Raw genomic sequence first — 25,400 nt, forward strand, 5'->3', positions numbered from 1 at the left:
CAGGAAGCATTTGCCTTCCCCTGGGGAACTCCGGGCGGTCAGCAGGAAAGGGATTTTGGCCAGGGGAAGATGTTCTATTGTTCTTCCGTGACTCTGGGGTAGGCACAGTACCTGGTACAGCCTTAAGCCAGGATCACCCTGGTGAAAAGAGCTTGTTTTCCTCTTTCCATAAGTGGAGAACAAGTCTTGGTAGACTCCTGGTCTCAGGTGGCAAAGGAGCTCCAGAGCCAGCTGGGCAGGAGGGGCCACAGGCCAGGAGACACGGGCTGAGCTGGAGGAAAGCCGTTCAAGGAAGGCCTCCATCGAGGCAGGCCTGTGCTAGAACCCTGGGCATTGCTGCTGGGACTGGGATCCAAGGGGACCCGGAGGGTGATGAGTATGGGGAGCGTTCCAGAGGCGGCCATGGCCTGTCGACAGGCTGAGAGGGAAGCAGGCCTAGCACCGTGGACGAAGAGTGGTCGGATGTAGGAGGGAGGGCTGGAAACCCATGAAGCCTACCAGTGGGAATTTAATGGAGGAAGCGTGCGACATCGGATTTGAACTCAGCAGAGGCTCTACCAAAGGTCTGCCAACAGAGGAGGAGGGTGGTCCGCATGGGGTTTATGCCAGATTGTTCTCCGGGCGTTGTGCGGGAAATCTGCAGCAGTAGAGGAAGGCCAAGGGCAGAGCCCCAGACAGGACACTGTCGCCAGAACTGCAGGAGGAGCTTGGAAGGGACGGGCTAGAAGGACACAGAGTGATGCCCTTCTGTTAGGGGAAGAGATGTGTGAGGAAGGAGGGGCTGCAGCTGATTCCGAGCGGAGAGCCCAGGAACCGAGAGGAGGGCACGGTTCATGCAGCTCTTTGAAGATGGGAACAGGAAAGGGAAACACCTACTCTGTAAGCAGAAAGGTGCAAGTGATGCTTTGAGACCTAGTGGTTCTCCTAAGACGAGAATTCCGAAAAGAACAAAAATTTTTTTTTTCCCACTCAGGGACAATTAGATCAAATCACTGGACAGTGAGAGGATCGATCCATCTGGACTCGCTGTAGGAGACATCACATCTACTTGACTCAGGTAACTCATTAGGGAAACCTGCTTAGAGATTTTTTTTTTTTCTGCCAAGACTTTTATGTGGATATTATTTTCATTCTTGTTTCTTTCTTCAGGAGGGGGGTGTTGTTTGGAAAAGTAAACAAATGATGAATAATAACCGGGAATAACCATGGACGTAAGACTTGACCTGAATCCTTCTTCTATCATATTCTCGTAGTCCACAGAAATCCTTCTGAGTTTTAAGCAAGGGAGAAAAATGTGAAGTCCTAGTGTCTGGTTTTTGTGAGTTAAGAGTTAACGATGAGTGTGTGAGAACCATCAGCCACGGTGGGACCCTCCAGAAACCCTCTTGCCTACTGCCCTTTAGTATCTGAAGGGGAGCAGCCGGGTTGTGTGTCACGTGACCCAGCCCCCTAGCCACGCCCGTGGGAACCTGACCCAGGAGCTGACAAGGGTCAGCCAATCTGTGGCAGGAAACCTGGGCAGACGTTTCTGCACAGGAGATGATAGTAAGCTAATCAGTTTCTTTCTCTTAGAAATTTCCTTCCTTAGCAACTCAAAGAGCCCCATCTGGAACAGTAATCTCTCCATCAGTCTAAAGTTCACTCGTACCTTTCTGTACTCTGCTGCCCATTAGCCAGGAGCTCCTAGAATTACTTGACCTCCTCAGGAAGTCAGTCAGATCCCTAGACCAGGATCACGGGCAACTCCCCGGATGTCAGACGATGTCACCAGCGTCTGACAATCGGAGGCCGGAGCCAGATTTGTGGAGCTCCCACGGCCATGTCCACAGCTTCAGATACGGTCGGCTGCTTCCGGGGCACACAGAGATGACCATGCCATCTCACCATCCATTGCCACGGTGTATTTAAGATGCCTTCTCTCCTGAGGGTGGCCAGCATCCGTCCCCACATCAGGACCACCATCCTCCGAAGTGTCACCAGGGAGAAAAGCTCTGAAATATCTAGTTCAAAAGAGGAACGCACGCTTGTCCTGCAGCCTTTTTATGTAGGAGTATAAAGGGGCCTGCTGCCGTCGGCCGATCACCTGAGAGGCAACTTTTCTGATGGATCCTTCCACAGACAGCTTTTTCCAAATATCACAGGTATAATTTACTGGCCTTGCTGTCGGGTCAGAGCAATCAGTCTTTCCCTCAAAAGCAGAAACCCTGGCCATGGTCACCTTCTGTCTAGCTTTTCAGCCATGAAAGAATCTATTTCAACTATCTTCCCGGGGCTGATGGGTGATTTGCCTGGGTTTGCACTAAGCGGCGGGTCTCGGATGCTGCCACATTAAAAAAGGAAACCCTTCATCCGGCCCGCTGGGAGTGCAAAGTGCCTTTCTCGATTCAGATGTTTGCCTTTCTACAATTGCAATCAGTCCCCATGCACTATGTGGTTGCGACAGTTACAAGATGAAATCCCCGCAGAGTGGCTCCGAGATTTGTCAGGAAATAGGCTTCCCGCAAGCCCTGTTTGGCTGACCAGGGCGAGCCACTGAAATTTCAACGGAAAAGCCGTTCCTATCTTTAGTAACTCCATTATTAAGAGCGTGGAACGCAAATCAAAACCATAATGAGATACCACTTTGCACCCATCCGGGTGGCTATTTTAAAAAAGAAAAAAAAAAAGTTACAAGTGTTGGCAAGGGTGTGGGGATTTTAGGACCCCATTTATCGGGGTGGGAATGGGAACTGGCTCAGCCAGAGTGGAAGACAGGGAGTGCCTCAGAACGTTAAACATAGAGTAACCCTATCATCTGCAGCCCCGCTCACTGCTGAAAACCGCTGGAGGCAGAGACTCAAACAGCCATTTCTGCACCACTGTTCACAGCAGCCTTACTCACAATTGCTAAAAGATGGGACACCCCGCGCCCATCCATAGGGGAGCGGATAAGCAAGATGTGGTATCTACACACTATGGACGGTTTTTCAGCCTGCACAGGGAATGCAATTCTGGCACATGTTCCAACGTGGAACCTTGAAAACTCTGTGCTGAGTGAGACGCGCCAGTCACAGCCTGAAATGTATTCTAGGATCCCATTCCTACATGGTCCCTAGAAGAGAGAAGTTGTTTTTTGTTTTTTTTTTTTCAAAGATTTCATTTATTTATTTGACAGAGAGAGAGAGACAGAGATCACAAGTAGGCAGAGAGGCAGGCAGGGTTGTGGGGGGAAAGCAGGCTCCCCACTGAGCAGAGAGCCCAATGTGGGGCTCCATCCCAGGACCCTGAGATCACGCCCTGAGCTGAAGGCAGAGGCTTTAATCCACTGAGCCACCCAGGTGCCCCTTTTGTTTGTTTGTTTTTCCAGATTGTATTATTTCTTTAAGAGAAAGGCAGAGAGAGAGAGAGAGAGAGAGAGAGCTCAAGCGAGCATGAGGGAGAAGGCAGAACAGAGGGAGAGAGAGAAACAGACTCCCCACTGAGAAGGGAGCCCGATGCCGGCTTGGTGCTGGGACTCCAGGATCATGACCTGAGCCAAAGGCAGATGCTTAACAGACTGAGCCACTCGGGTGCCCAGCATAGGGAAATTTAAAGAGAAAATAGACTAGAGGGTGGCAGAGGCTGAAAGGAAGGATAAGTGCGCGATTACTGTTTAACGGCTGTGGGGTTTCTATGAGGGGTGATCAGAAAGCCCCGATCACGGACCATGGTAGCGGCTGTACACCATCGTGAACGTACTTGATGCTACTGAACTGTACGCTTAAAGATGGTTGAACTCGTAAGAAGAAATATATGGAAAAGTACATTTCTCCTGTTCAGTTACTCACCGAGGGCAGAGGTAGCTGCCTCGTATTGTCTTCTGCTCAGGGGTTGGGAAAGAAGCCACGCCCCAGTGTCCCCTTGTCACACAGAAGACTACAAGCTCTGACTCTGGGAGGCAGGTTTCCCTGGACCATTCCGGCTGGCCTGCAGCAGCCCTCTTAATATTCTCTGCCATGCCAAATGTCTTCTTAGATTTTTTCCAAGCTCAATCACATACATGCCCGTTTATTCGCCTGCCATTCCGGGCAAGCGAGTTCTGCTGGGGAATGTGCCTTCTCCTCTCCCTGAGAAACCCTGTTAAAATGAATAAAACATGGGCCTGAGCAATTCAGCCTTCCCAGCTGGTTCTCACCAGCTTAGAGGATGTCTTTTGTTTCCTTTCACCCTTGACAAGATGATGGCTTTGCTCTCATGCTGACTTTCATTCCTGTGAAGTTGAGGATAACGGGCCTTCTGTCGGTCCCATCAAATATAGAGTCTCGTGATCTGCGGTGCCGTGCTACCCGGGACTCCACGTGTGTCCTTGTATTGTCCGAACCGCACACGAAGAGCGCGTCACGACTGCGCCGCAAAACTCAAGCAGGGCCGACGGGCCAGCTCTGGGATGCATCCCTCGCTGAAGCGTGAAGCCCTGTTCCTACATCTGGCCGAGGGAGACCCGCCGCCTCGGAGGACTACACTTGGTAACTCAGCTCCAGCTGTGTTTCCTGCAATCAACGAACACCTGGACAGTGTCGCTCTTTCGACAGAAGAAAAGCATTGGCATTCTATCTCTAGAAAGAAGACACTGTCCTAATTCTGGTTGGGCACCAAATGCTCAGAAAGTCCTGTTTGAACCATATTTATAAATTAGAAGTGAAAACATGTACGCCCCAGGAAGCATCAGGCTAACCCCATTTGTCATCTCAGTCAAGAAGATTGGGAACAAATGACAATGCTTGGGAATAAGTGTTATAATATAATGAGGAGACGGCCGTGGCAGGCTGTGGAGACCAGAGCAGACCAGGGGCAGGACAGCTCTGTTGATTTTACCCTGATTCTTCCAGGAGACTTCTTCCCCCTTTGGCAGATATTAGTAAAGCAAAAACAAACTGCCCTAATTTCGAGGCCATTTCCCCATTCCTACTCACTTCAGTGTTTTTCCACTGTGCTGCTCCACGATCTGATGGCATGAACCTGACAGGTTGGCATCTGCCAGTGTTTGGTGCTTGGCATTTCTGACATGACACTGGCTTCCTTGTATGGAAGCATTTTTATCGAGAATGATTATAATTTCCTAGAGTGGCTATGGGGTACAGCTTCGCTTCGAAGTCCAACAAAGTCGGAGCAAACCTTGGGCACTGGATCTCCTTAGCGGGCCCTCCGCTCAATGACTATGTGACGGGTACCCAGGGACCTGACAGGAATGTTAAATCAATGAAGCCGTTCTGTGGAACTGGGAGAAAGCTGTGTGAGATGACACCAGACTAACAGGTCTAATGAGAAGAGCATATTGTTCCTCAGGAATCCTACTAAAAACATATTGAAAGCAACATGTCACAGAATCTCTTATATGGGCTTTTTCCTGGGAGCGGAGGAGAACTGTGCTTGCATTAGAGCCTTCATTTTCAAAGCACATTTCTTTCCTTCAGAGGTTAGGACAACCCCAACCCATTCCATTCTGGATTCCAAGACCTTTTTCCCCATGAAAGAATAAGATGCTTCCTAAGAGTCTCTATAGATTTTCTGTTTGTGTAACCAGAATTCAAATAAAATAATTAAAGCTTCTAAAAGCTAGTCTGAGGTGAGAAATGCAAAGGAAGGGGTCTGCCTTCTAAGAATAAGCAGGTTTGTTTCATGTAGGAGACGCATCCTTTGTTGGGATGTGGTGGATGCAGGGAGGGGAAGGGTAGGCACACCGTGGGTGATGTACGCTCCGTGACCTTCCTCTCCCACAACGCGGCTCAGAGCCTTTTTGGATTCCTCCTCCACGGGGGGACCCCTGGCAGCTGGGGGTAAGCACACAACTGCAGATCTTGCCTTTCCCTGAAAACCATTGCTGAGTTGTGTGCATCAACACCACCCCTGCCAAGACCCACTGATACATGAGGTGAGATGCTGCCCTCCTGGGAATGTTTGGAAGCCAGGCTCAGATAGCCAGGTTGACTCTTCTGGATGTTTAGGCCAGAGAATTTGGCCCAAGATACATTAGAGCACTTAATCTTGAAATCACTGAAACTTTCAGTAGGTTTATAATCTGGTTGCGTTCCTTTCACCTTGACCGGCTGCCTACTTGGTGTCCTTCCATTACATTTGGAAAGAAGGGGTGAAAGGTAGTGCGGAAATGGGCTAGCCACAGGTACAGTAGGTGTTAATATCTAGAAGAAGAGTCATGTAAATTTATCCTGCTCATATATGCTTCAAAGTATATGCTTGGCTTGGTATCAGATGGCTATTTTGTCCACAGTATTTTTGTCAAGATTTCTAACACATTTATTCATCCTCTTGTCACTGGGCCAAAACTGGTCTTCTAAATCCTGAAAGCTAGTTCTTTTACTGCCCTCCACGCATCCACACACAGAGCCATATGCTCCGATTAAGCTCTGAGAATTCACATTTCACATTAAATAAGAGTCCTTTTATTTTTTTATTTGATTTTTTTATGGAGCCCAATATGGGACTTGAACTCATGACCCTGTAATCAAGACTTGAGCTGAGATCAAGAGTTGGACACTCAACCAACTGAGCCACCCAGGCGCCCCAACAAGAGTCCCCTTATTAAGATGTTCTCTTGGAATCTTGTGATACCTGGGATCCCTGGAAAAATGAAGCTATTTCTAAATATCCTGCTTCGTATAGTATCTGGACTAAACTCTTTATTTCAGTACTTTTAAGGAGTTCTAACACTTTGTTTTAACCTGAGAATGCACATGGTCTCTGCGATACAGTTCCCTTGTCTGGAAGGAAGGAAGGAGGGAAAGAAATGCCAATCTTGCTTTCCATCTAAAAGGCTAAGTGGAACAGTCTTTCTTAAAATTTGTTAATCGTCTAGTATCTCTGTAACATTTTTTCCTATAAAAAGCAAATGAATATAGAAATAGTTTCCTCCCTTGGTTCTCAACAAATGAAGGCACTGTGCTCATAAGTTATATTTAGTTGCTCGAAACTGAAGATACTAATAGCTCGTGTTTGCAGAGGGCTATGACGTGCCAGGTGCCCTGCATTTCCCTCGTTCATTCTCACATGAACCCGATGAAGAGGGCAGCGAAAGAACAGCCTACATTTATGGAATGCTGACTCCGTGCTGAAGACGTCCACAAAATATCTCATTTAATCCTCAAAACCGGATTGTGGTTTGTCATCGCATAAACTGAAGCTCAGAGAACACAAGACGCTCAATTCTTAAACAGCACCACGGAGCTCCAAGCCAAATCTGCCTGACCCCGGAGCCCAAGTCTTTCTTCCTTCAGGTTATGTCACCCCCTGACAAGCAGGGGAATTGGGAGGCACGTTACTGTCAACTCACTGAGCTCCCCCAGCGGGGCAGCTGGTTGCCTGGCGGCTGGTTGCCTGGCGGTTAACCAGACCTGTGGAGCTAGACGAGAGGGGGGACCAGGACAACCTGCCGGTAGGGGCAAGTTAATATTAGGATAGGTCACGAGCTGCCCCTCTCAACCTTCGGGGCTCATTAGAATCCGGGAACTTGCTTAAAAAGCAGGTTCCCGAGCCCCACCCCTAGGTTCCTGGCCAATGACAGCGCACCACTCATCATTCTGCAAATGGCCCACAGCTCTGCGGGTTCATACTGCAATAGATTCAGACGGTGATGCTTCTCGTCTTCATGGTTTCTGCTGTGGACGGCAGCTGTCCTCAGCTCTCTTGCCCCGAAGGAACTCCCCATCTAGCGGGATGAAGGAGTCCTTTGGGCACATAGCCATGCAGCAGGAAGGCAGGCGCTTATTTTGAGATATTAGTAGACTAATAAGTGGGAATGTTCAATAAATAGACTGACCTCAGCAGTGAGAGTTGTGTGGGAACTAAAGATGGTTCATGGCACCTGCCTTTATGAAGGAGGGGAGAGGATTTGGTCTTCCTCAAGCGTTGGTGTCTGTGGGGGTTCTTCTTGCTATCTTTATATTGGCATTTCAAATACACCTCAGAGAAAATCTTTTAGCTTTTAAAGATTTTATTTATTTGTTTGTTTGTTTATTTAGAGAGCATGAGTGGGGGGAAGGGCAGAGGGAGAGAGAGAGTCTCAAGCAGACTCTGTGCAGAGGCTGACCCTTGGCTAGATCTGATCTCAGGACCCTGAGATCATGACCTGAGCCAAAATCAAGAGTCAGTTGCTTAACTGACTGAGCCACCCAGAATCCCCTGCCTTTTTAACTTTTAAATATATTCCTTTAAACATAGTTATTAAGACCTTAAAATTTTACATCAAATGGCTGAAAATCAGATTTGCCATCCTGCAAATGGTCCCCACATTCCTAACTTTGGTCCCCTTGTTCCTAACTCTGTCAGGATTTCCCTTCCCCATGTGCTGGTGCCCTGTTCACACTACAGTTCATTAGGAAATCTGGGAAAAGTTAATAATAATAATAATGGAACAATTTGTTATGAGGTAGCAGCAAAGAATTTATAACTATGAAACACTTTTTAAAAAAAATTTATTTGAGAATGTGCATGTGTGTGCACATACACAGACGTTCATGTGTGTGTGTGTGTGTGTGTGTGTGCACGTGCGCACCAGCAGGGACGAGGGGCAGAAGAAGAGAGACAAGCAGGCTCCCTGCAGAGCAGGGAGCCCCATGCGGGCAGGACTCAATCCCAGGACCCCAGGATTATGACCTGAGTCAAAGGCAGATGCTTAACCAACTGAGCCACCCAGGCACCCTAGGAAATATTCTTCTACATTTTAAATTAATCCTTCAACATATAAAATCCACTATTACCTTATATAAAGGTTTGCCTACTGGTGAACAGGTGGCCCTTGACCACGAAGAAGGCAGGTTCTCTGGAAAGGATATTAGATGTGTACATGAGTATCATCTGTTCCAAGAATGCATAATACCGTAGCTCCAGTGTATGCTGTAGAGAGAGGGGGAAGCAGAGCGGGTTTCGTACTCATTCTGTGACTAGTTAGTCATGGTAACCTTCAGGTATTTGGTGGTTTGAGCAAAAGGTCTGATGCACATTCCCGGCATCCAGAACTGTAGGGAAGATGGTAAAAATGTTTAGACAAAGAACGAATACATTCACTCATTTGACAAAACCCGAAAGTACGTGCAGTTCCAGCAGACTTCAGAACTGTGCTCCGTTCAGCCTCCAACGGCAGAAATTCACTTTAGGTTCCCAGGCAGGACGGAGGCTCTAGAGATGGCACTTGTTGGAATGCGGAGTCTTGCTGGGTCTTATCGGCAAAGCTGGGGACGAATGAACCAAGTTATCAGGGGAGGGTGGGTGACGAAAGAAACACTGCAGCCGCCATCGAACTTACCCACCAGCTTTCTAACTGAATGAGACACTGGGTTCAGACTTTTATTGTTACTTTTTAACCATTGCTGATGAAAAGCTGACTTTCACTAATGATTTGTTTTCTTTTCTCTGAATTATGTTTCGTGTCCATTGGTTGCCTTCCTGCAAACTACTAATTCCTCCCTTGTCCTCTCTTTTTTGCATGTTTCATACAGATTGCTTTTAGAAAATTTAATTTCTGGTGGATTAAATCAAAGAGACAACTAGCATGCCTTCTGGTGGGTATATACCACAGGTACTTAAGAGGTCAATAAACAGAGTTTGAGGACAGTAAACTTTTTTAAGGCAGAACGTGGAAAAAACAAAAGTAACACTCAAAAAACAGATCCACAACAAGCAAATACATAATTCAAGGAAACTAGTCATTTTCTTAGAAGTGCTGGCCAGTTTTCCTTTGGTAAACTCTGACCCTCAGCTGAACGTTTTGGCCCCATTTGCATGGTGAGGATTTACTGCTCGGGACTTGTACGGTGTGAGTTTCCTGATCATTTTCCGCTTCAGAGATAGTCACCAATTCAGTTCAATAGACAGCGGTTTCATCCAGCTGCCAAGGATATGGGGCTAGGTTGGCGCAAACAGAGGGACTGATTTGTACCTGGGTCTTGATTTAACAAAGGTGACTGAGTGACAGCGTGGAGAGGTCGGTGCCACTGAAAGCCGAATGTAAAGTAACTCACAGTTCCCCTAGAAACACGAGGCGTGACACGCCATGCAGGGGCCACAGGCGGGGTGGGGGCCACCAGTGTCCACCAGGAGATAGAAAGGAGCATGGGGAAAGCACAGACCACGGCCTTTATTGGGGTCTCTGTGTAAAAGGCAAGGCAGGGTTAGGGGAAAAGCTGAGGATCCGCTGGTCTGAAGAATTCTAGTAGGCTTTGGGGTGGTCCCAAGCCAGGGCACATACTGGCTTGGAATGTGACAGTTTGGTACCAAGGTGGTCTGGAGAATGGGCTCTGCATCACTGGGGGGCTGGAAACAGCTGTGGCTGGCAGGTGGGCCCTGCACTGTAATTCCTGGATCCAAACAGACAAATGCAGAACAGAGGAAAACACGTTTGGGGGGGGGGGGGTGGTGACCGAGCCTTTCCCCTGGGAACTCAGAATCTAGGAGCTGAAATGCAGGATAGGCCATGATCTATCCTCGCAGCTTGAGCAGAATGCTGTAGGGGTCTCACGGAGGCAAACATGCCAAGTCATAGAATGCTTTCTTGCGTGGGAGATTCCCATTCTCTTCAACGCTCAGCTGGCCTCACTTCCTCAAAGTCCTCCCACTCCGGTAATGGATGTTGCCCTTATAGACGTGGAAGGATGCAGATCAAGGCCTAGTCAGCCTTCTGGCATAGAAGAAACATGAGATAAAAGGTCGTTCCCACTTGTCTGGCACAATGTGGTGTCATCTCTGTGTGGCTAGCCATCACCGTCTTACTAAAAGGCCAATATGTCATTCTCGCCCCAAACGGAAGCTTTCTTTTCTTCTTGCAATTAATGTTGGTAAACAACTTGTTTTGTTGTTGTTCACATAGTTCCCATTTTTTTAAATGAGAAGTCAGAAGGGGTTAAAGAAAATGCTAGAGTTCTTTTTGTTGGTTCCTGATGAGCCCGTGTGTGATGAAAAGAGAGGCAGCTCGGGGGTGCCCGTGTCTGGACGACTCTGGTGCCAGACACACCATTGTCTTCTTGAGGCCACATGTGTGTCTCCCTTGTACCAGTGGGATCCCAGCCAGCCACTGTCATTCCCGGGAGGATAGCAAAACAGGATTTTCCTAATGAATCTGGCCAAGAATCGCAGCCTACAAGCAGGCGGATGCTTGGAATGTTCTGTCAACCACGAGTAAATAGCCACCCTTTGCTAGGGTGGTGACAGGGCTTGGGAGAGAGGCAGAGAGGCTGTTTCCCATCAGTGCGTAGCCTCAGAGAGGAAAAAGCTGACAAAGAGGTAGCAAATAATCAAAAATGATTTTTCCCATGCAATAACTCTGCAGATTCACTTTCCTTAGAATGAAGGTAGAGGGTTAAAAAAATATTTGTTATTCTTCTCTTAATTCCCAGGATTAGAAGCTTTCTGTCTGGGCTGGTGCCCTGACAGCCCTGACCATTGCTGTCTAAGTCAATGGTTAACAGACACCTCCTGAATTTTATTCCCAAGGCATTGCTCTGGTCTTTCTTGAATGTTTATCATGGGCTAATCATTCTGTTAGGCTTTTGACATGCGATTTCTATTTCTTGTGCTCTATCCCTGCTTCTCAAACTTTCCTGTGTGTAAGAATCATCTGGACACTTACTGGACATTTATGTAAAGTGTATATTGCTGGGTCTCAACTGTAGTAATTAGAAATTCTGATTGTGCCCAATATGGATCAGGCCCAGGTACCTGGCTCTCCATCAAACCCCCGGTTAATCCTAAAGGAGGTGGTCCATGGAACGCACTTTGAGAAACAGAGTTCTAGTTCATGGTTAAAAGTAATTATGCAGACTACTCTCTGAATTAATATATAGCATGGCACTACCTAAAATATTAGGCTTATTGGCACCTGTTCCAGCGTTTGTATAATTATTATTGTCTGACTGTTAAAACGAGTCAACAAGAACGACTTCAAGGTTTTATCAAGGACATTAATCTTTTAAAAAAATGAGGACTGGTAGTGTTCTTCAGACAAAGAAAAACATCAAAGAATATCTAAGTCAACTAAAGGAAACCTTATAGTAGGTCATCACAAAACAGCCCCAAAGCAAGGAGGGAAGAGGGTTATTTAAGGTCCTTGAAAAGGCAGGGAATTAAAGAAACAACGGTTTTGTCTTTTTTTTTTTTTTTCCTTTGTTCTTAAGCGGCCGTTAAGCATTCTTTCTCTGGTCATCGCACATCTGCCCTGATGACTCAATAATCCGAGTTCCTTCCTGAGTCTGTGAAATCCCTTCTCTGGGACTCAGAGGAAGGCGGGACATTCAGGCACCCAGGGCTGGTCCTGACACACGTTCCTTGGACCCGTGCTGGGTTTCTAAGGGCATCATGCTCAACGTTGGTTTAAATCATGATTTAGATCACATATCACAGAAGCAGCAGATAGATATTCTCCCCTGTGCTTAAACCTCCCCCAATCAAGTAGGTAGGAGGAAGGGCCTGAAGTTGCAGGAAAGTGGGGTGGGCGGTGAGGGGAAGGACTGTGATTCTTCCCACGGTCAAAATGAAACGGACGCAGGTGGTTTCTGAGTTACAGAGGCCTGACTTACGAAAGAAAAATCCTTTTTTTCCTAAAAATATAACAACCAACAAACGCACAGGTGCACGTATAGATGACATGAGACTACACGCGGCTGTGGAGCTGGTTTCTCATGTGCCATGTCCAGGGTCTCGTAACTGTGTACCGCTCACCAGGGAGGCCAATTGGCCCGGTGGACCGACCTTACCAACTTCTATCCTCGTCTGGGGAAGCACCGCCCTCCCCTGCGTCTCTGTCTTCTTACACTGTGATTCAGACAACCCAACCCTCCGATACTCGTGTATCTTTTCAACCTTAACCTTCATTATTCTATTCTCAAATCTTCAGAAAAAAATCTCCCACCTTCCTCCTTACTCCCCAGCTCCTCTACCACGTTCTGTCCTGTTTTCATTTTGCTTGTTCATCTCAAGTGGCCTTAGTCATGGCTGGGAATCAGCAGAGCAGGGCTAGGGCTGTATCAGTGCTGGAGAAAGGGGAAAGCCAAACAGTTTGAACCGAGGTTGTCGTGATAAAGAGCCAGGGCTCAGCGACCACAGAAATCTTTAAAATCGCAGAGTCATCTTCAGAACCCACAGCGGTGCAATCTCATTAGCTTCTTCTAATTAAATCTGCCCTTACCAAACTTGCCACTGAAACACAATTTCTCATTAAACTTTATTTGGGTGGGTTTAGCTTAGTTTCTAGTATCGCTTCAATTTTTTTTTTTCCTACTGCAACCATACAGCATTTCAGTTACATTGTACAACTTCTGCAAGGCTGACCCAGAAAACCCAACAATATCATATTGTTCTAATCAGTTTGCTGGCTGATAAATGATCTCGCAGGAACATTTGGCTCCATATGGGTCTGCAGAGGGCTGGACACGTACAGGTGTGACACGAGGAGGAAAAGTTATTTCACCGAGTTGACAAATTGAGGACAAATGGGAATTGTATGTCATTGAAACACTCTGTCCCTGAAAGACATGTTCATGGCAAGAAGTAATAGCACCACCGCCTAGGACTATGATTTTCCACAAAAGCCTCTGCGATTCATTTTCTCTTTTTCGCATCTTACTCCCTCAGTCTGGAGAGGATACCCTTCGCCTCTGCTTAGACACAATGCAGCTGTCCTTCCGGGCCCCCCACAAAGCCTTCCCCAGTGGCTCCAGCCCACAGAACACTGTTAGTACAAGCACCCGTGGTAGGAGCTGTCAGTTTCTGCACGTTCACTCTGTGGCAGTACTTCGGCTTTCCCAGGACGTGAGCACTATATCCTTATCCCCATTTTGTCTGAGAGGAGTTTGAGAAGGACAGAAGTCAAGTAACACGTCTAGAAAGGGACAGAAGCACCCCAAATTGGTATCTGTGCCTTCCTCAAGCACCTGATCATGCTGTCCTGTCTGCCCCATCTCCCCGATGGGATTTACTCAGAAGCCCTGTAGATAATGTCACACACAGCACTGGATCATATTGTTTTTCTTCTCCAGCACTAGTGTTTTTGGCTTTTTTTCTTTGCTCTCTTAGCTTAATATGCTCCTTGTGGCTCGTGTTCAGAGCAAAGGTCTTTGGCCAGATTCTGCAACTTCTGTGTGCCTCCCGGAGCCCCAGTGTCCCATGCACCCTCCCCCCCTCCCACAATAGGACTGTGGTGAGGATTACCAGAAAATAATGCATATGAAGGGCTCAGAGTGGGGTCATCTGCAGTGAGAGGCCAAACAACTTTATGTATTACTGGTGTTACAATGAGCACAACCCTAACTCTGAGAGGTTTTCTAAAAATTCGTTCTGCAGGGATTCCTGTCTGCTCTGACATCCATGTTCAGCCCTGGGGACTCCACTTAGCCGACACCCTCTCCCTCTCCCCAACTCATCAGCAAAATTGAACACTTTATGTCTTTTTCCACCCTCCAGAGTACACAGCTTTTGCCCTTGAATGGACCTAGCAGCAGTCTAATCACTGCTGCCACGGAAACATAGAGTGGGCTAGGAGGTAACTGGTCATTCCAGCCTGAACTCTCCCACTGACCTCCTCCTACTCTTGCCTTTAGGCAGATCCCACTCCCAGCCTTAGTTTCCTCATCTGTCCCAGGAGAGGATAGACTGACCTCTAAAGTCTCCTGGAGCCCTACAGCTAAGACTCTTAGAGGTCTTTTTTTAAACAAGGAAATCCCAAGCACTAAGCTGTTGTCACCGGCACTGTTTTCTGCTCTTCACGACTTCCGTGATTGTGTTTTTGTGAAACGGTGTGTACGGGTGTTTGTGTGTTTTATGCGAGGGTGTGTGTGTGTGTGTGTGCGTTTGTGTGTGTCTATGCGTGTGCGAGTTTGTATGTGACTGCATATGGGTGTGTTGGTGCGCAACTGTGTGATTATACATGAATGTGGGTGCATCTGTATGTGAATATTTTTGTTGTGTGTGTGTGTGTGTATCTGTGTGTGTGTACATTAGCCCAGGGTCGAAGCCGTCTGAACCCAAGTGACAGGAAGAGAGAAAGCTGTCCCGCTCACCTGTGCCTTTGGGACGACCCACCCAGGCAGGGCCCGCACGAGGCGGGGGAGCTAGGCTCCGCACCCAGGAGCCGCCCCCTCCCCCGCCCCCGCCGCGGAGAGAGTCGGAGCCTGGAGACCGCCTAGCGGGCGGGGCGGGGCGGAGGGCGGGGCGGGGCGGGCGGTGGGCGGGCATCCGGGCGGGGCGAGGCCCAGGGTGGGTGGGGCGGGCGGCGGCGGCTCCGGGCATGCTCGGCGGTGGCGGCAGCGAGCGGGGCGGGTCGCGCTGGTCCCCGGCCGGCCGGAGCGGCGGCGGCGGCGCGGGGCAGCATGAGGGAGCCGCTCGGTAAGTCCCGGCGTCTCTCGCCCCTCCTGACTCCCGCCGTCCATTTGGCCCGCAGCCACGGCGCTACGCGGGCCTCGCCCCCAGCCTCCCGCGCTCTCCCCCAACTTCTCCAGCCCGGACGTTGCTCGGGTCTGAGCCTCCCCCAGCTTTAGGGGATGTCCGCACCCCCGCCCCGGGCGTCCCGCACGGTGCCCTGCCCGGCCGTCGCGAGCCCCCTGCCCGCAGCCTCGGGGTGAGGGAGCGCCCGCTTTGCGGGGAGGGGGCGGCCCCGTCCCTCAGGTACCCAGTCGGGGTGCGGGACTCCAGGGTCCGGCGCCGAGGGCCGCGGCCGGCGTTAGCGCTCGCTTGGCCCCCTGCGCAGGGAGGGCCCGGGACGGCGGGGGTCGCGGGCTTCCCTCTCGGCGTCCTCCCCGCCAGCCCGGCTCCAACCAATCCCCTCTTTCGCTTGCGCGCCCCCACTTCGCGGACATCACCCCAGGAACTGACAGCCACTGTTGAGAGTCCCAGCGGTCCCCGGTTCCCACAGTGGCCACCTCCCCCGCTCCCCCCCTCACCCCGCGCGCCGTCCGGACCAGCCCGCGGGACGTTGAGAGCTCGTCGCCGCGCCCCGCGCTCGCTGCTTGGGTCTCTGCCGGGCCTTGCGCGCCCCTCTCTGCGGGGTCAGGACCGGGGATTAGGGCGCTAATCGCCGCCGCTTCCTAGCAAGTGCCTGGGGCGGCCCGGCCCCGGGCAGCTGGTGGTTAAGCCCCCCCACCCCCCCCACCAAAAAAAAAAAAAGAAGAAGAAAAAGAAAGAAAAGAGAGAGAGAGAGAGAAAGGGGTGGGAGAAAGGAAAGAGCCCCGCCTGAGAGTGCTGTAAATCTCCTTAATCAGCTCGTTTATGGGATCTGGAGCCTGCCTGCCTGTCTGCCTGCCGGGCTGCCCGGCTGCCCGCCCAGGTCTCCGCACACCGATTTCCCGAGCACCCTCGTCACCCCCCCCCCCCCCCCCGCCCAATCGCCATCAGATCACCCTAGAATGCCAGGTTTTGCCTAGATGCCCTGGCCACAGTGGGGTTCAGCACCTACAGCTGAAAGCTCTCCCTCCTTGCTCCCTGTCACTGGAGGTAGTGCCCAGCGCCTCGGATTCTTCTGGGGGTTTGAAAAAGAAGCTGTGATTTCACTACTGGAGAAAAACATTTTAAAAAACGAGAACTCTACGCCAGCGCAGCCTGGTCCTGCCCTGTTCCTTGCTCATCCGTACTCTGTAGGGGCAGAGGACTTTGGGCAATTAGCTTAGGCAAAACACCCTTCCCTCCACCCCGATCCTCTGCCTCTCCTCCCCCTACCCCCGTGCTCGCTGTCCCTCCCTCAGTCTATTTGCCTGGTCTGTCTTGGGGAGATGGATGAAGTCGTGTGGACCGTACAGCTGCGAGGTTTTCCCTACATCTTCACGTCCTTAGTCTCTTGCTTGTTTTTTCAGGTCTGCAAAGAAATTTGATTTGAGGTGAAGGTTGGAAGATGGGGGTGGGGGTGGGGGGAGCAGAGGATTCCTGGGAGTAGAGGGACATAGGATTCAGACAGCCAGAAATACTTAGACAAAAATGGCAGACTCAGTATTCAAACCTGAGTGGTCACAGGCTAAACTTCAGGAAAACAATGTCTGATGCCAGGAAGTTTTAGAATTTAAGATGACTGGATTAAGACCATGTAGCAAGGCAAGTATGTATATCGTTGTTTTAGAAATCCCATGCAAATTCTAGTTCAGGGGAGTTGTGATGGTTTGCCTGAGAAATTGAAAATTCAGTAAGTTCATTTGGTTTCTACTGTTGTGTGGCTTTCAACATAATGTATTTACCTTGATATTAAGTGTCTTAATCTTGGCTACCAGCTGACCAGCGGTCCTGAAGGTCCCTAACTATTACTCTGGGCAGACAGCATGTAGCAGTTTCACTTCTCCAAGAGTGGGTGAGCAAATATTTGTTGAAGGAGGCCTTAATCTGCTGGGCCTTCCTCCTGGCAAACTTTACTCCTGTGCTACAGAGAATGGAAGGTCAGGCCCTTGGCAGGCCCAAGAGATTTAAGGGGATTGGGTGGATGGAGAAAGTCTGTGCCAGAAAAAAAAGAGAGAGAGAATTTTGTCTTTCTATCTCCCTGGACTATAACTTAAAAGTGCCTGAGTGTTCACATGCTCTGGAGGCTTGACAATCTAATCAGAGTTATCTAATGACCCATCTGAGTAGTCACAGATTCTAGAAGCTTATGGCCTATCGATCAATAACTATAAAATGCAACTAGAGATTGGAGGTACATAAGGAGAATAAATAAGGACCAGTTTTTCAGTTTAAAAACCAAACAAACAAATCTGAAAAGATCCTTGGAGTATAATTTTTTTTAAGTGCAGTTTAAAAATAAACTAGAAATGCTATCAGTAAAGAAAGCCCAGAAGTCTGTGGTTCCGCCAAGTTCTCATTGTCCTGGCTGGAGAGTCCTCTAGTCTAGGAGGACAGTAAACACCAGCCCTGCTGCAGGAGTTTCGAGTTTCTCTTTTAATGAGCTTGGCGGGATTTCACGCTAATTAATCTAGGGAGAGTTTAGAACACAGAGCGTTGGATTTGAAACAATTGTTCTGTTGTGGTTTTGATTTTGATAAGGGAAGACTATCTCCCTGAAATCCTATTTCAGGCCTATGCTGAACCCATTACTGTGCTTTATTTGGTTTTTTAACAGATGTTGTTTTTCACCTTTTGGATGGCAGGGGTTATCTCGCTCATTAAAACCTTGCTATTGTGCTTTGTTTCAAGAGCCTATGGAGTTAAGGAATGCTGAGGGACAATCACTTGCTGGGGCCAGTGTGCAGGGGAGGCGAGGTCGGTCTCCAGTACTTGGATATAGCCTTTAAAATGCTAAAAGTCATTGAAAAACTGTTGGAACCACCCTGATACTAAAATCTCAATTATCTTGATTTAAATTGATGATATCTTGTTTAAAATTTGGATTGTAGGGCGCCTGGGTGGCTCAGTGGGTTAAGCCTCTGCCTTCTGCTCAGGTCATGATCTCAGGGTCCTGGGATCAAGCCCCGCATCAGGCTCTATGCTCAGCAGGGAGCCTGCTCCCCCCCGCCCCCCCGCCACCCCTCTGTCTGCCTCTCTGTCTGCTTATGATCTTGTCTGTCAAATAAAATTTGGATTGTTACCTTTGCTTTATTTAAATATATTTTTCCAAAAACTTTCTGTAGGTAATACAGTTGGGAACAGTCAGGCCAAGCTGGTAAAGATGAATTATCAGACCCCAAAATATCCTTGTAATTTGCTGCTTCTTGGTGATCTTTCTATAGCTTACCTCTAAGCTTGTTTCTTTTGTACATAAATGAAATAGTTTATTATGAAGAGACACCAAGATATATTTCAAAGGAGAAAAAAAAGGGGGGAAGAGGCAGAAAGCAACTGTAGGTATATACAAAGAGTAGTAGGAGAAATGGAAACCAGACTGTTGCTTGGCAGAGTGGGGTTACTGGGAACTTCTACTTTTTATTGAAACACTGAATTTTGCATTGTTTACCCCTAGTATAACTTTACATGACTTCTGCAATTAGAAAATAATGTACAAGTTATATGAAATCATTTAAACTTTAACATTATAATAAGACCTTGGTTCTTTTATCCAAAAGATATTTTAAAAGAAAACTAGTTTGTTTTAAGTTAAATAGACCATATCAGGAATCTTAACACATGGAGTTTGATTTACATCATGGTAGTGGGAATACATTCTAATCTAAGTTTTATAGTTATTTTTACAAATAGCCAAAAATTCCAGAAGATTTAAAAAATCTTATCCAATTTCACTCCTTTTCTTAATGACTGCTAATCTTCCAGAAATGTTGCTGAGGTACTTAGGGTCTCATAGGAAGAGGGTGAGGTCGCCAGAGCAATAATGGCAGGATTTAGAGGTGAAAAAGATGACAGAAGTGCATGGGTGTATGTGCGCTTCTGGTGTGTTCACACAAGTCTTGGGAGAAAAGGCAAAAAATCAGAAGAGATAATATTTATGAAAAAAGTAAAGTGCATAACATTTGGTACTTCCCTTCTCTTTCTCTGTGTTTTGGAATCAATGCCTTCATACTGACCCAACCCAGCAAGACTAGCATTCCAGGATCCTTTTGATCTCAGAACCAAGTTTTCCACCTCCCTTATTTTTTTTTTTTTTTTTTTTTTCACCTTAAAGAAACTTAACTCAGTGATGTTTGCTCTACTAAAATTATCACTTCACAGATTAAATACGCTTTTTATGTTTAGGAGACTTTAACAACTTGAGGGCTCTGGCAAGAGCTGGCCATCACACTGTTGTGCGATGGTAACAGTGGTATGTGAGTACTTACTGGCCCAGCACTTCAGCTGGTCCTCTGGAGTTCTCGACTGAATTATTAAGACTGGGAAGAGAAATGGCAATCCTGTTGCTCATAATAAAATACATAGTTCTACGATTCAAAAAAGAAACCCACAGAAAGCATTAATGTCCATGTATCAGTTAGCAATGAGTCCTATTCTGCTTTGGTTTAGGTCTTAGCTATTTACCTCTTGTTTAAAGAAAGTACTTTGTTATATATTAATCATAACATTAGACTGAGAAGTTGTCCGTTGAAGAAGTATTTACAGTGAACTGCCAACAATTTGAGGGACTAATTACATCTTAAATGTGGAATGTCGGTGAATATAACCGAGAAGTTTTAGGTTTTCAAGAAGAGTAACAATATCTAATCAAGACCCTTGGAATGCTGTTTGTAATCTTGTATCAGATTTTATTAGCAGAACATGTAACTTTTGGCTCACTGGAAACAGGTTAAGAATCTCTGTAGCAGATATGACGCATGTACTATATACTAGACACATAGAACCTTACATAATTCAAAGTTCATTTATTCTTCAGTGTTTCTTTTATTTTCATGAAGTCTTCCAATTTTCAAACATACATTTTCTTAATCCTACTTAAGAAACAGTTCTTAATTTTTTCTTAATATTTATTTTTAAAGTAAACCCAACCCCCAGTGTAGGGCCCAAACTCCCAACCCCAAGATCAAGAGTGCCTGTTCTACTGACTGAGCCAGCCGGGCGCCCCTAAATTTTCTTCTGATGGTGAAATCATATCAGGTTAAAGTACATGAAAATGCCAATATCTGACCATTTTTTTCCTGCAACATGGCAACTTCATACGGTTCTACCAAATATATTTCATGACAGGACATCATAAAATATAGTGAAGTATAAATAAGGCCATAAAAAAAAAAAAGAAACAACCAGAATGCAGTACCACCTTTGATAATTTGATATGTTTTCTTTGGTGTTTTTTTCTCCTGTGTGTGTGTGTGTGAAATTACTATTGTATTTAACATAAGGTTATGTAGACTGTCTTTACCATTTAATATGGTACTGTGAGCATTTCCGTGTGCCATTGTATATCCAGAAACATAATTTTATACATACATATTACATATCCAAGTCTACCATATGGATGTATTAGGATTTTTAAATCATATCTAAAATGGACATTTATTTGGTCTAATTTTTTATTTATCATAATTAAGACGAGTAAATATGTTTATAGATGACTTTGTGGGTATTTCTGATTATTTCTGTAGGATGGATTCCAAGATAAAAGATTATTAGCCCGCAGAGTCTCAGATTTTTAAAGATTTTACAGCATATCAATCACTTTTAAGAAAGGAAATACCCATTTACAACAGACCCCCCCCCAACACAGTCATACACCCACAAATAGGAGAGCCCATCATGCCCTCACCTACAACAAATACTGCCTTCTAAAAGCTTCAGTAATATGGGGGCACCTGGGTGGCGCAGTGGTTTAAAGCCTCTGCCTTCAGCTCGGGTCATGATCCCAGGGGTCCCACATAGGCTCTCTGCTCAGCAGGGAGCCTGCTTCCTCCTCTCTCTCTGCCTGCCTTTCTGCCTACTTGTGATCTCAGTCAAATAAATAAATAAATCTTAAAAAAAAAAAAGCTTCAGTAATATGATCGGTGAGTAATAGCATTTTGGTTTAATTTACATATCTTTGATTACTAGTGAGAGTAAACATCTGTTTTACATTTTTAATTGGGTATTTTTCTCTTTCCTTTATCAATTTTCAGTTCATGTTTTAGGCAATTTTTAAAAAGGAAGGAAAGTTTTGGTTGATCTAATGCGCTTTTTAATAGTTTTATTTCACTGCTTTGGGGAGCCTTATGACTGTAAATATGAGAATAAAAACTATTTTTGTGTTTATAAATGTAAAGGGAGGAGGAAACGGTACACGTTACAGAGTAACATTCATTTGCCCATCTCCACCTCTGATGATGAGCGTGTGCTAATGGACACACCACAACGTAGACCACAGCGTCTGCAGGGGAGGGTGTGGATGGGGCTGGTCTTTCTGATCTCCAGCCCAGAGCCCCGTGCCTCGCGCGGTCAGTGTAAAGCAAGTGTCCTGAGTAACATAAGTTGGAAGACGTGTCCAGTACTGTGCTCTGGGACCTCTGGATGGAGACTTTCTGGCTGCTGTACCCTGCGGCCTCCGCACCCACCCCTGCTGCTACCTCTTCTCCCCGTGCGGCCATATAGCTTAGCTCTCTTGGTTGGCCTTTCTGGGTTGGGTGGTGATGGGGCCAAGGTCAGAGGTTCTTTCTTCACATGACCTCCTTAACTTTGTTCTCTGTCATGGCCACAAGCTGTATCCTTGTTCCTGTGGCCAGCTGACTTAGAAAGGCATGCTGCTTGTCACAAGGGTAAACAGGCTCAGGAGAGGGACAGATGGCTAGAGCTAGAAGGACCCCGAAGAACCTCTAGTTCAACTTTATTTTACTTCTTCTGGGGAAGACGGAAGCCCAAGGAGCTTCCCTCTTTGGGGCAGTGTCTCAGTCTCAGTTCACTAGAACAGATAGTACCAAGCCACAAGGAGTGGCAGAATCTACCCCCACAGCGAAGGGGCGGGCAACCCTGCACCTAAACACTCTGGGCTGATATTTAAAGAACGTAGAAATCTTCCACAAAATAAGATCACTGGAAGTGATCTCATTCTCATTTTTTGGATGAGACAAATAATCAGATGAAAATCCACTTGAAAGTGATTCAGGAAAAAGAAAATTTTATGGGACTGGGTTGGTTAAATTAAAATCAAATTACCTGTCATCTCCTCCAACCAATAGCTATTGGTTATTTGTGATTTATTTCTCCTCAATGGAATGACCATTAGCTTAGTCACCAAAGACTAGAATAAATGTACTTGAACTCCTCTTCAATAGATTAAAAAGACTAGAATCCATGTACTTGAACTCCTTTTCCCCATCCCCTGTTACCACCTGTGCACATTCAGTAAAGAGACTTGTAAGTACTTGTCCCCACATCTGTCCTTGCTCTGACCACTTTTATCCTCCGCCTCCCCACCATACTGACTGTCAGGCAGTCTTTCCCGTTTGCCCACTCCGGTGGTTTCCCAGTGCCTGCTCTCACGAGATGCAAATTCTATCCGTGTTATGCGTAGAGTGACTGTTTCTATATCGATCATTTTTCTTTTAGAATTTAATTGTTTGTTGTTGTTGTGTTTTTTTTTTCTTTCTAAAAGTTACTCGCTCCTTTCCCATCCATTTATCACGGATGTAGTTTGTCTGCTTCTCAGAGTCACCCAACAAGTTTTTTGATAGCTCTGTAGGACCCTGAAACCAAAAATGATCTGAGGTTCACGGAAGGTCATGAAGCGAGGACATGGTCTATTTGTGAATGAATTCTATTACTGAGCATTTAAAATTAATACAAGCCCTGCCATCAAAATACCACAATCAAGGGGCGCCTGCGTGGCTCAGTGGGTTAAGCCGCTGCCTTCAGCTCAGGTCATGATCTCAGGGTCCTGGGATCGAGCCCGCATCAGGTTCTGTGCTCAGCAGGGAGCCTGCTTCCCTTCCTCTCTCTCTGCCCGCTTCTCTGCCTACTTGTGATCTCTCTCTCTCTCTCTCTGTCAAATAAATAAATAAATAAATAATCTTTAATTAAAAAAAAAACCACAGTCAAGTGAGGCAACGGGCCCTGTGCATGTGTACACGTATGTGCATACAGGTGTGCATGTATGTACGTACATGTGTGTGCCTGGTGTGCATAAGGAAGGAATCCTGTAGAAGAGCCATCCTAATCCAGTAGAACAAAGGAGTTTTTTTTCTTTTAAAATATAGTTTCCATTTTAATGCCACCATGACTTCATCTTTTCTTGTTTATTTTTATGCATTATTTAGTAAATTAAGAAACTTCTATTGTTTGATAGGAAGGAACTTTAGATGGGTGAGCCTAAAATAGTAGCAAGTAGCAAGGGCTTTGAAGCTAAACAGACCTTGGTTTGAACCTCAGATTTGTGCTTCCAAGCTCAGGCCTTCAGCCTCAATTTTCTTGTCTGTAAAGTGGAGACATTCATGGCTACCTTTGAAGTTTGCTGAGGGCATATAATGAAATAAAGTTGTTTGTTCTTGGGTTAAAAATTTTCTCTGTATAAATGGTATTTAGATATTCATGGAATGAAAAAGATATTTAAAGTGGGTTCATTCGTCTCTTGTTGTGTTTGGGTCCAGCCCATGCTAGAAGCTCCCCCGTAGCTGAGATTGGTAGCTGAGATTGTATGTGGACACCTGCACTGTTGTAACCACTCTCCCGAGATGTTCCACTATGAGTATTTGCTACAAGGAAACAGAAGTAACGAAGGAAAAGTTTTCTTAAATGAGCCGCCTGGAAAATCATACTTACAGTGTGGGTGTGCCTTGATGTGGAGAATTAGTTTGGCTTAGAAGCGATCTTCCAGAAGCTTCCTTGATCCCTTGAGATCAGGTTAGGGTCCCTTCTGCCTATTTTCCTGCAGTCTGTATAGCAAGACAATAAGATTCTCAAGGGCAAAGAATATGTCTTATTCATTATTATCGTTGCAGAGCCTCGTGCATTATAGGTGCTCAGGAAGTGTGTCTTAGTGTTTCAGACTGTATAAGATAACACTGTTCTAAGTGACTTGGAAGGAGGTCGAAGTGTCCATTCACAAGGAGGTCGAAGTGTCCTCGACCATTCACAAGAGACAAGAAATATGGGTGATATAAAGAAGGTATGACCTTGGAAATCAAAAGTTACATCCTAAGTGATACAAGAGGAATTGGGAAATGGTCTGAATTTCAAAGTGAAAATTAATAACGAATGTGAAGTCTTTTCATAAGGCAAGTAACTCTTCAGAGACAAACTAAGGCCACTGTAGCATGCTAAATCCACCGTCTTGTGTCTGCGTGGTGACTTACACTGTCACAAGATCTTATTCGGTCCTCAGAACAGCCTGGTGGGATGGAAGAGAGTAGCAGTGCCATTCTGCAGGTCAGAAAACTGTGGTCTGGTGCGGTTAGCCACTGCCTGCAGGGGTCCCAGCTGGGGCGGGTGTAGCATCACACGTGATACTGCACGCTTTAACTGTGCGTCTACATTTCCAAGTTGTTAAATCTTTTGTTACAGTAACTGACATTTATGTTGGGTTTTGCTTTGTGTTTGTCTTTACAGCAATGCCTTGAGTTGGTGGGTGGGCGATCAGATCAAATACTGTTGATTTAGAATGCTGGTGTCTCAGGGTCAGAGAGAAACTCTAAAAGGGACATCGTTTTGCCCAGCCGTTCACTGGAGGCCCGTCTCCTCAGCACGTCACTGTCTTCTCCTGGTGGCCGCTGGGACCGATGTGTCCGTGATGGGGCTCTTGCTGCCTCTCGAGGCAGCCCGTTAAGTGTTCAGTAGATGAGGATGCTGAAGGGAGTAAGCCGAGTCCGATCGGGATCAGGAAGAACCACGAAGCTGTTCAGAAATCGGCTCCAGGGGAGTGGCGATGCTGAGCAGGGGTGTGGAAATGAGGAGAAACCCCAGCTCGGAGTTGGGATCAGAAGGCGCAGGGAGTCGGCCGAAGGGAGAGACGTCCTTGTGGACTCGGAACACTCGTTTGGGTCGTGGGGCTCGCGGGTCACCCCCTCTCATCTCGGCCCACCCATGTGGCTCCGGGTGCGCCCACGCTGTTGTGCTTTGTACTCCTG

The 25,400-nt window shown here is 46.8% G+C and overlaps 1 protein-coding gene across 3 annotated transcripts in view; it reads left to right on the top strand.

Moving 5' to 3' along the window:
• The first annotated feature begins 15,220 nt into the window (after positions 1-15,220).
• The window catches only part of JCAD (junctional cadherin 5 associated), a 39,856-nt gene continuing 29,676 nt past the window's right edge, over positions 15,221-25,400 (top strand). Inside the window, exons 1-2 of one of the 3 annotated variants that reach the window (XM_032349768.1) lie at positions 15,256-15,345; positions 18,127-18,192. Coding sequence is in view for 1 of the 3 variants with exons in the window: in XM_032349771.1 (XP_032205662.1) it covers positions 15,248-15,345 (98 nt within the window). In the remaining 2 variants the exon portion in view is untranslated. Of the gene's footprint in view, positions 15,346-18,126; positions 18,193-25,400 lie in introns of all 3 variants that reach the window. The other 2 variants (XM_032349771.1, XM_032349767.1) reach the window with 2 other exon arrangements.

This window comes from Mustela erminea, chromosome 6, assembly GCF_009829155.1.
Source record: "Mustela erminea isolate mMusErm1 chromosome 6, mMusErm1.Pri, whole genome shotgun sequence".
Classification (NCBI taxonomy): Eukaryota; Metazoa; Chordata; class Mammalia; order Carnivora; family Mustelidae; genus Mustela; species Mustela erminea.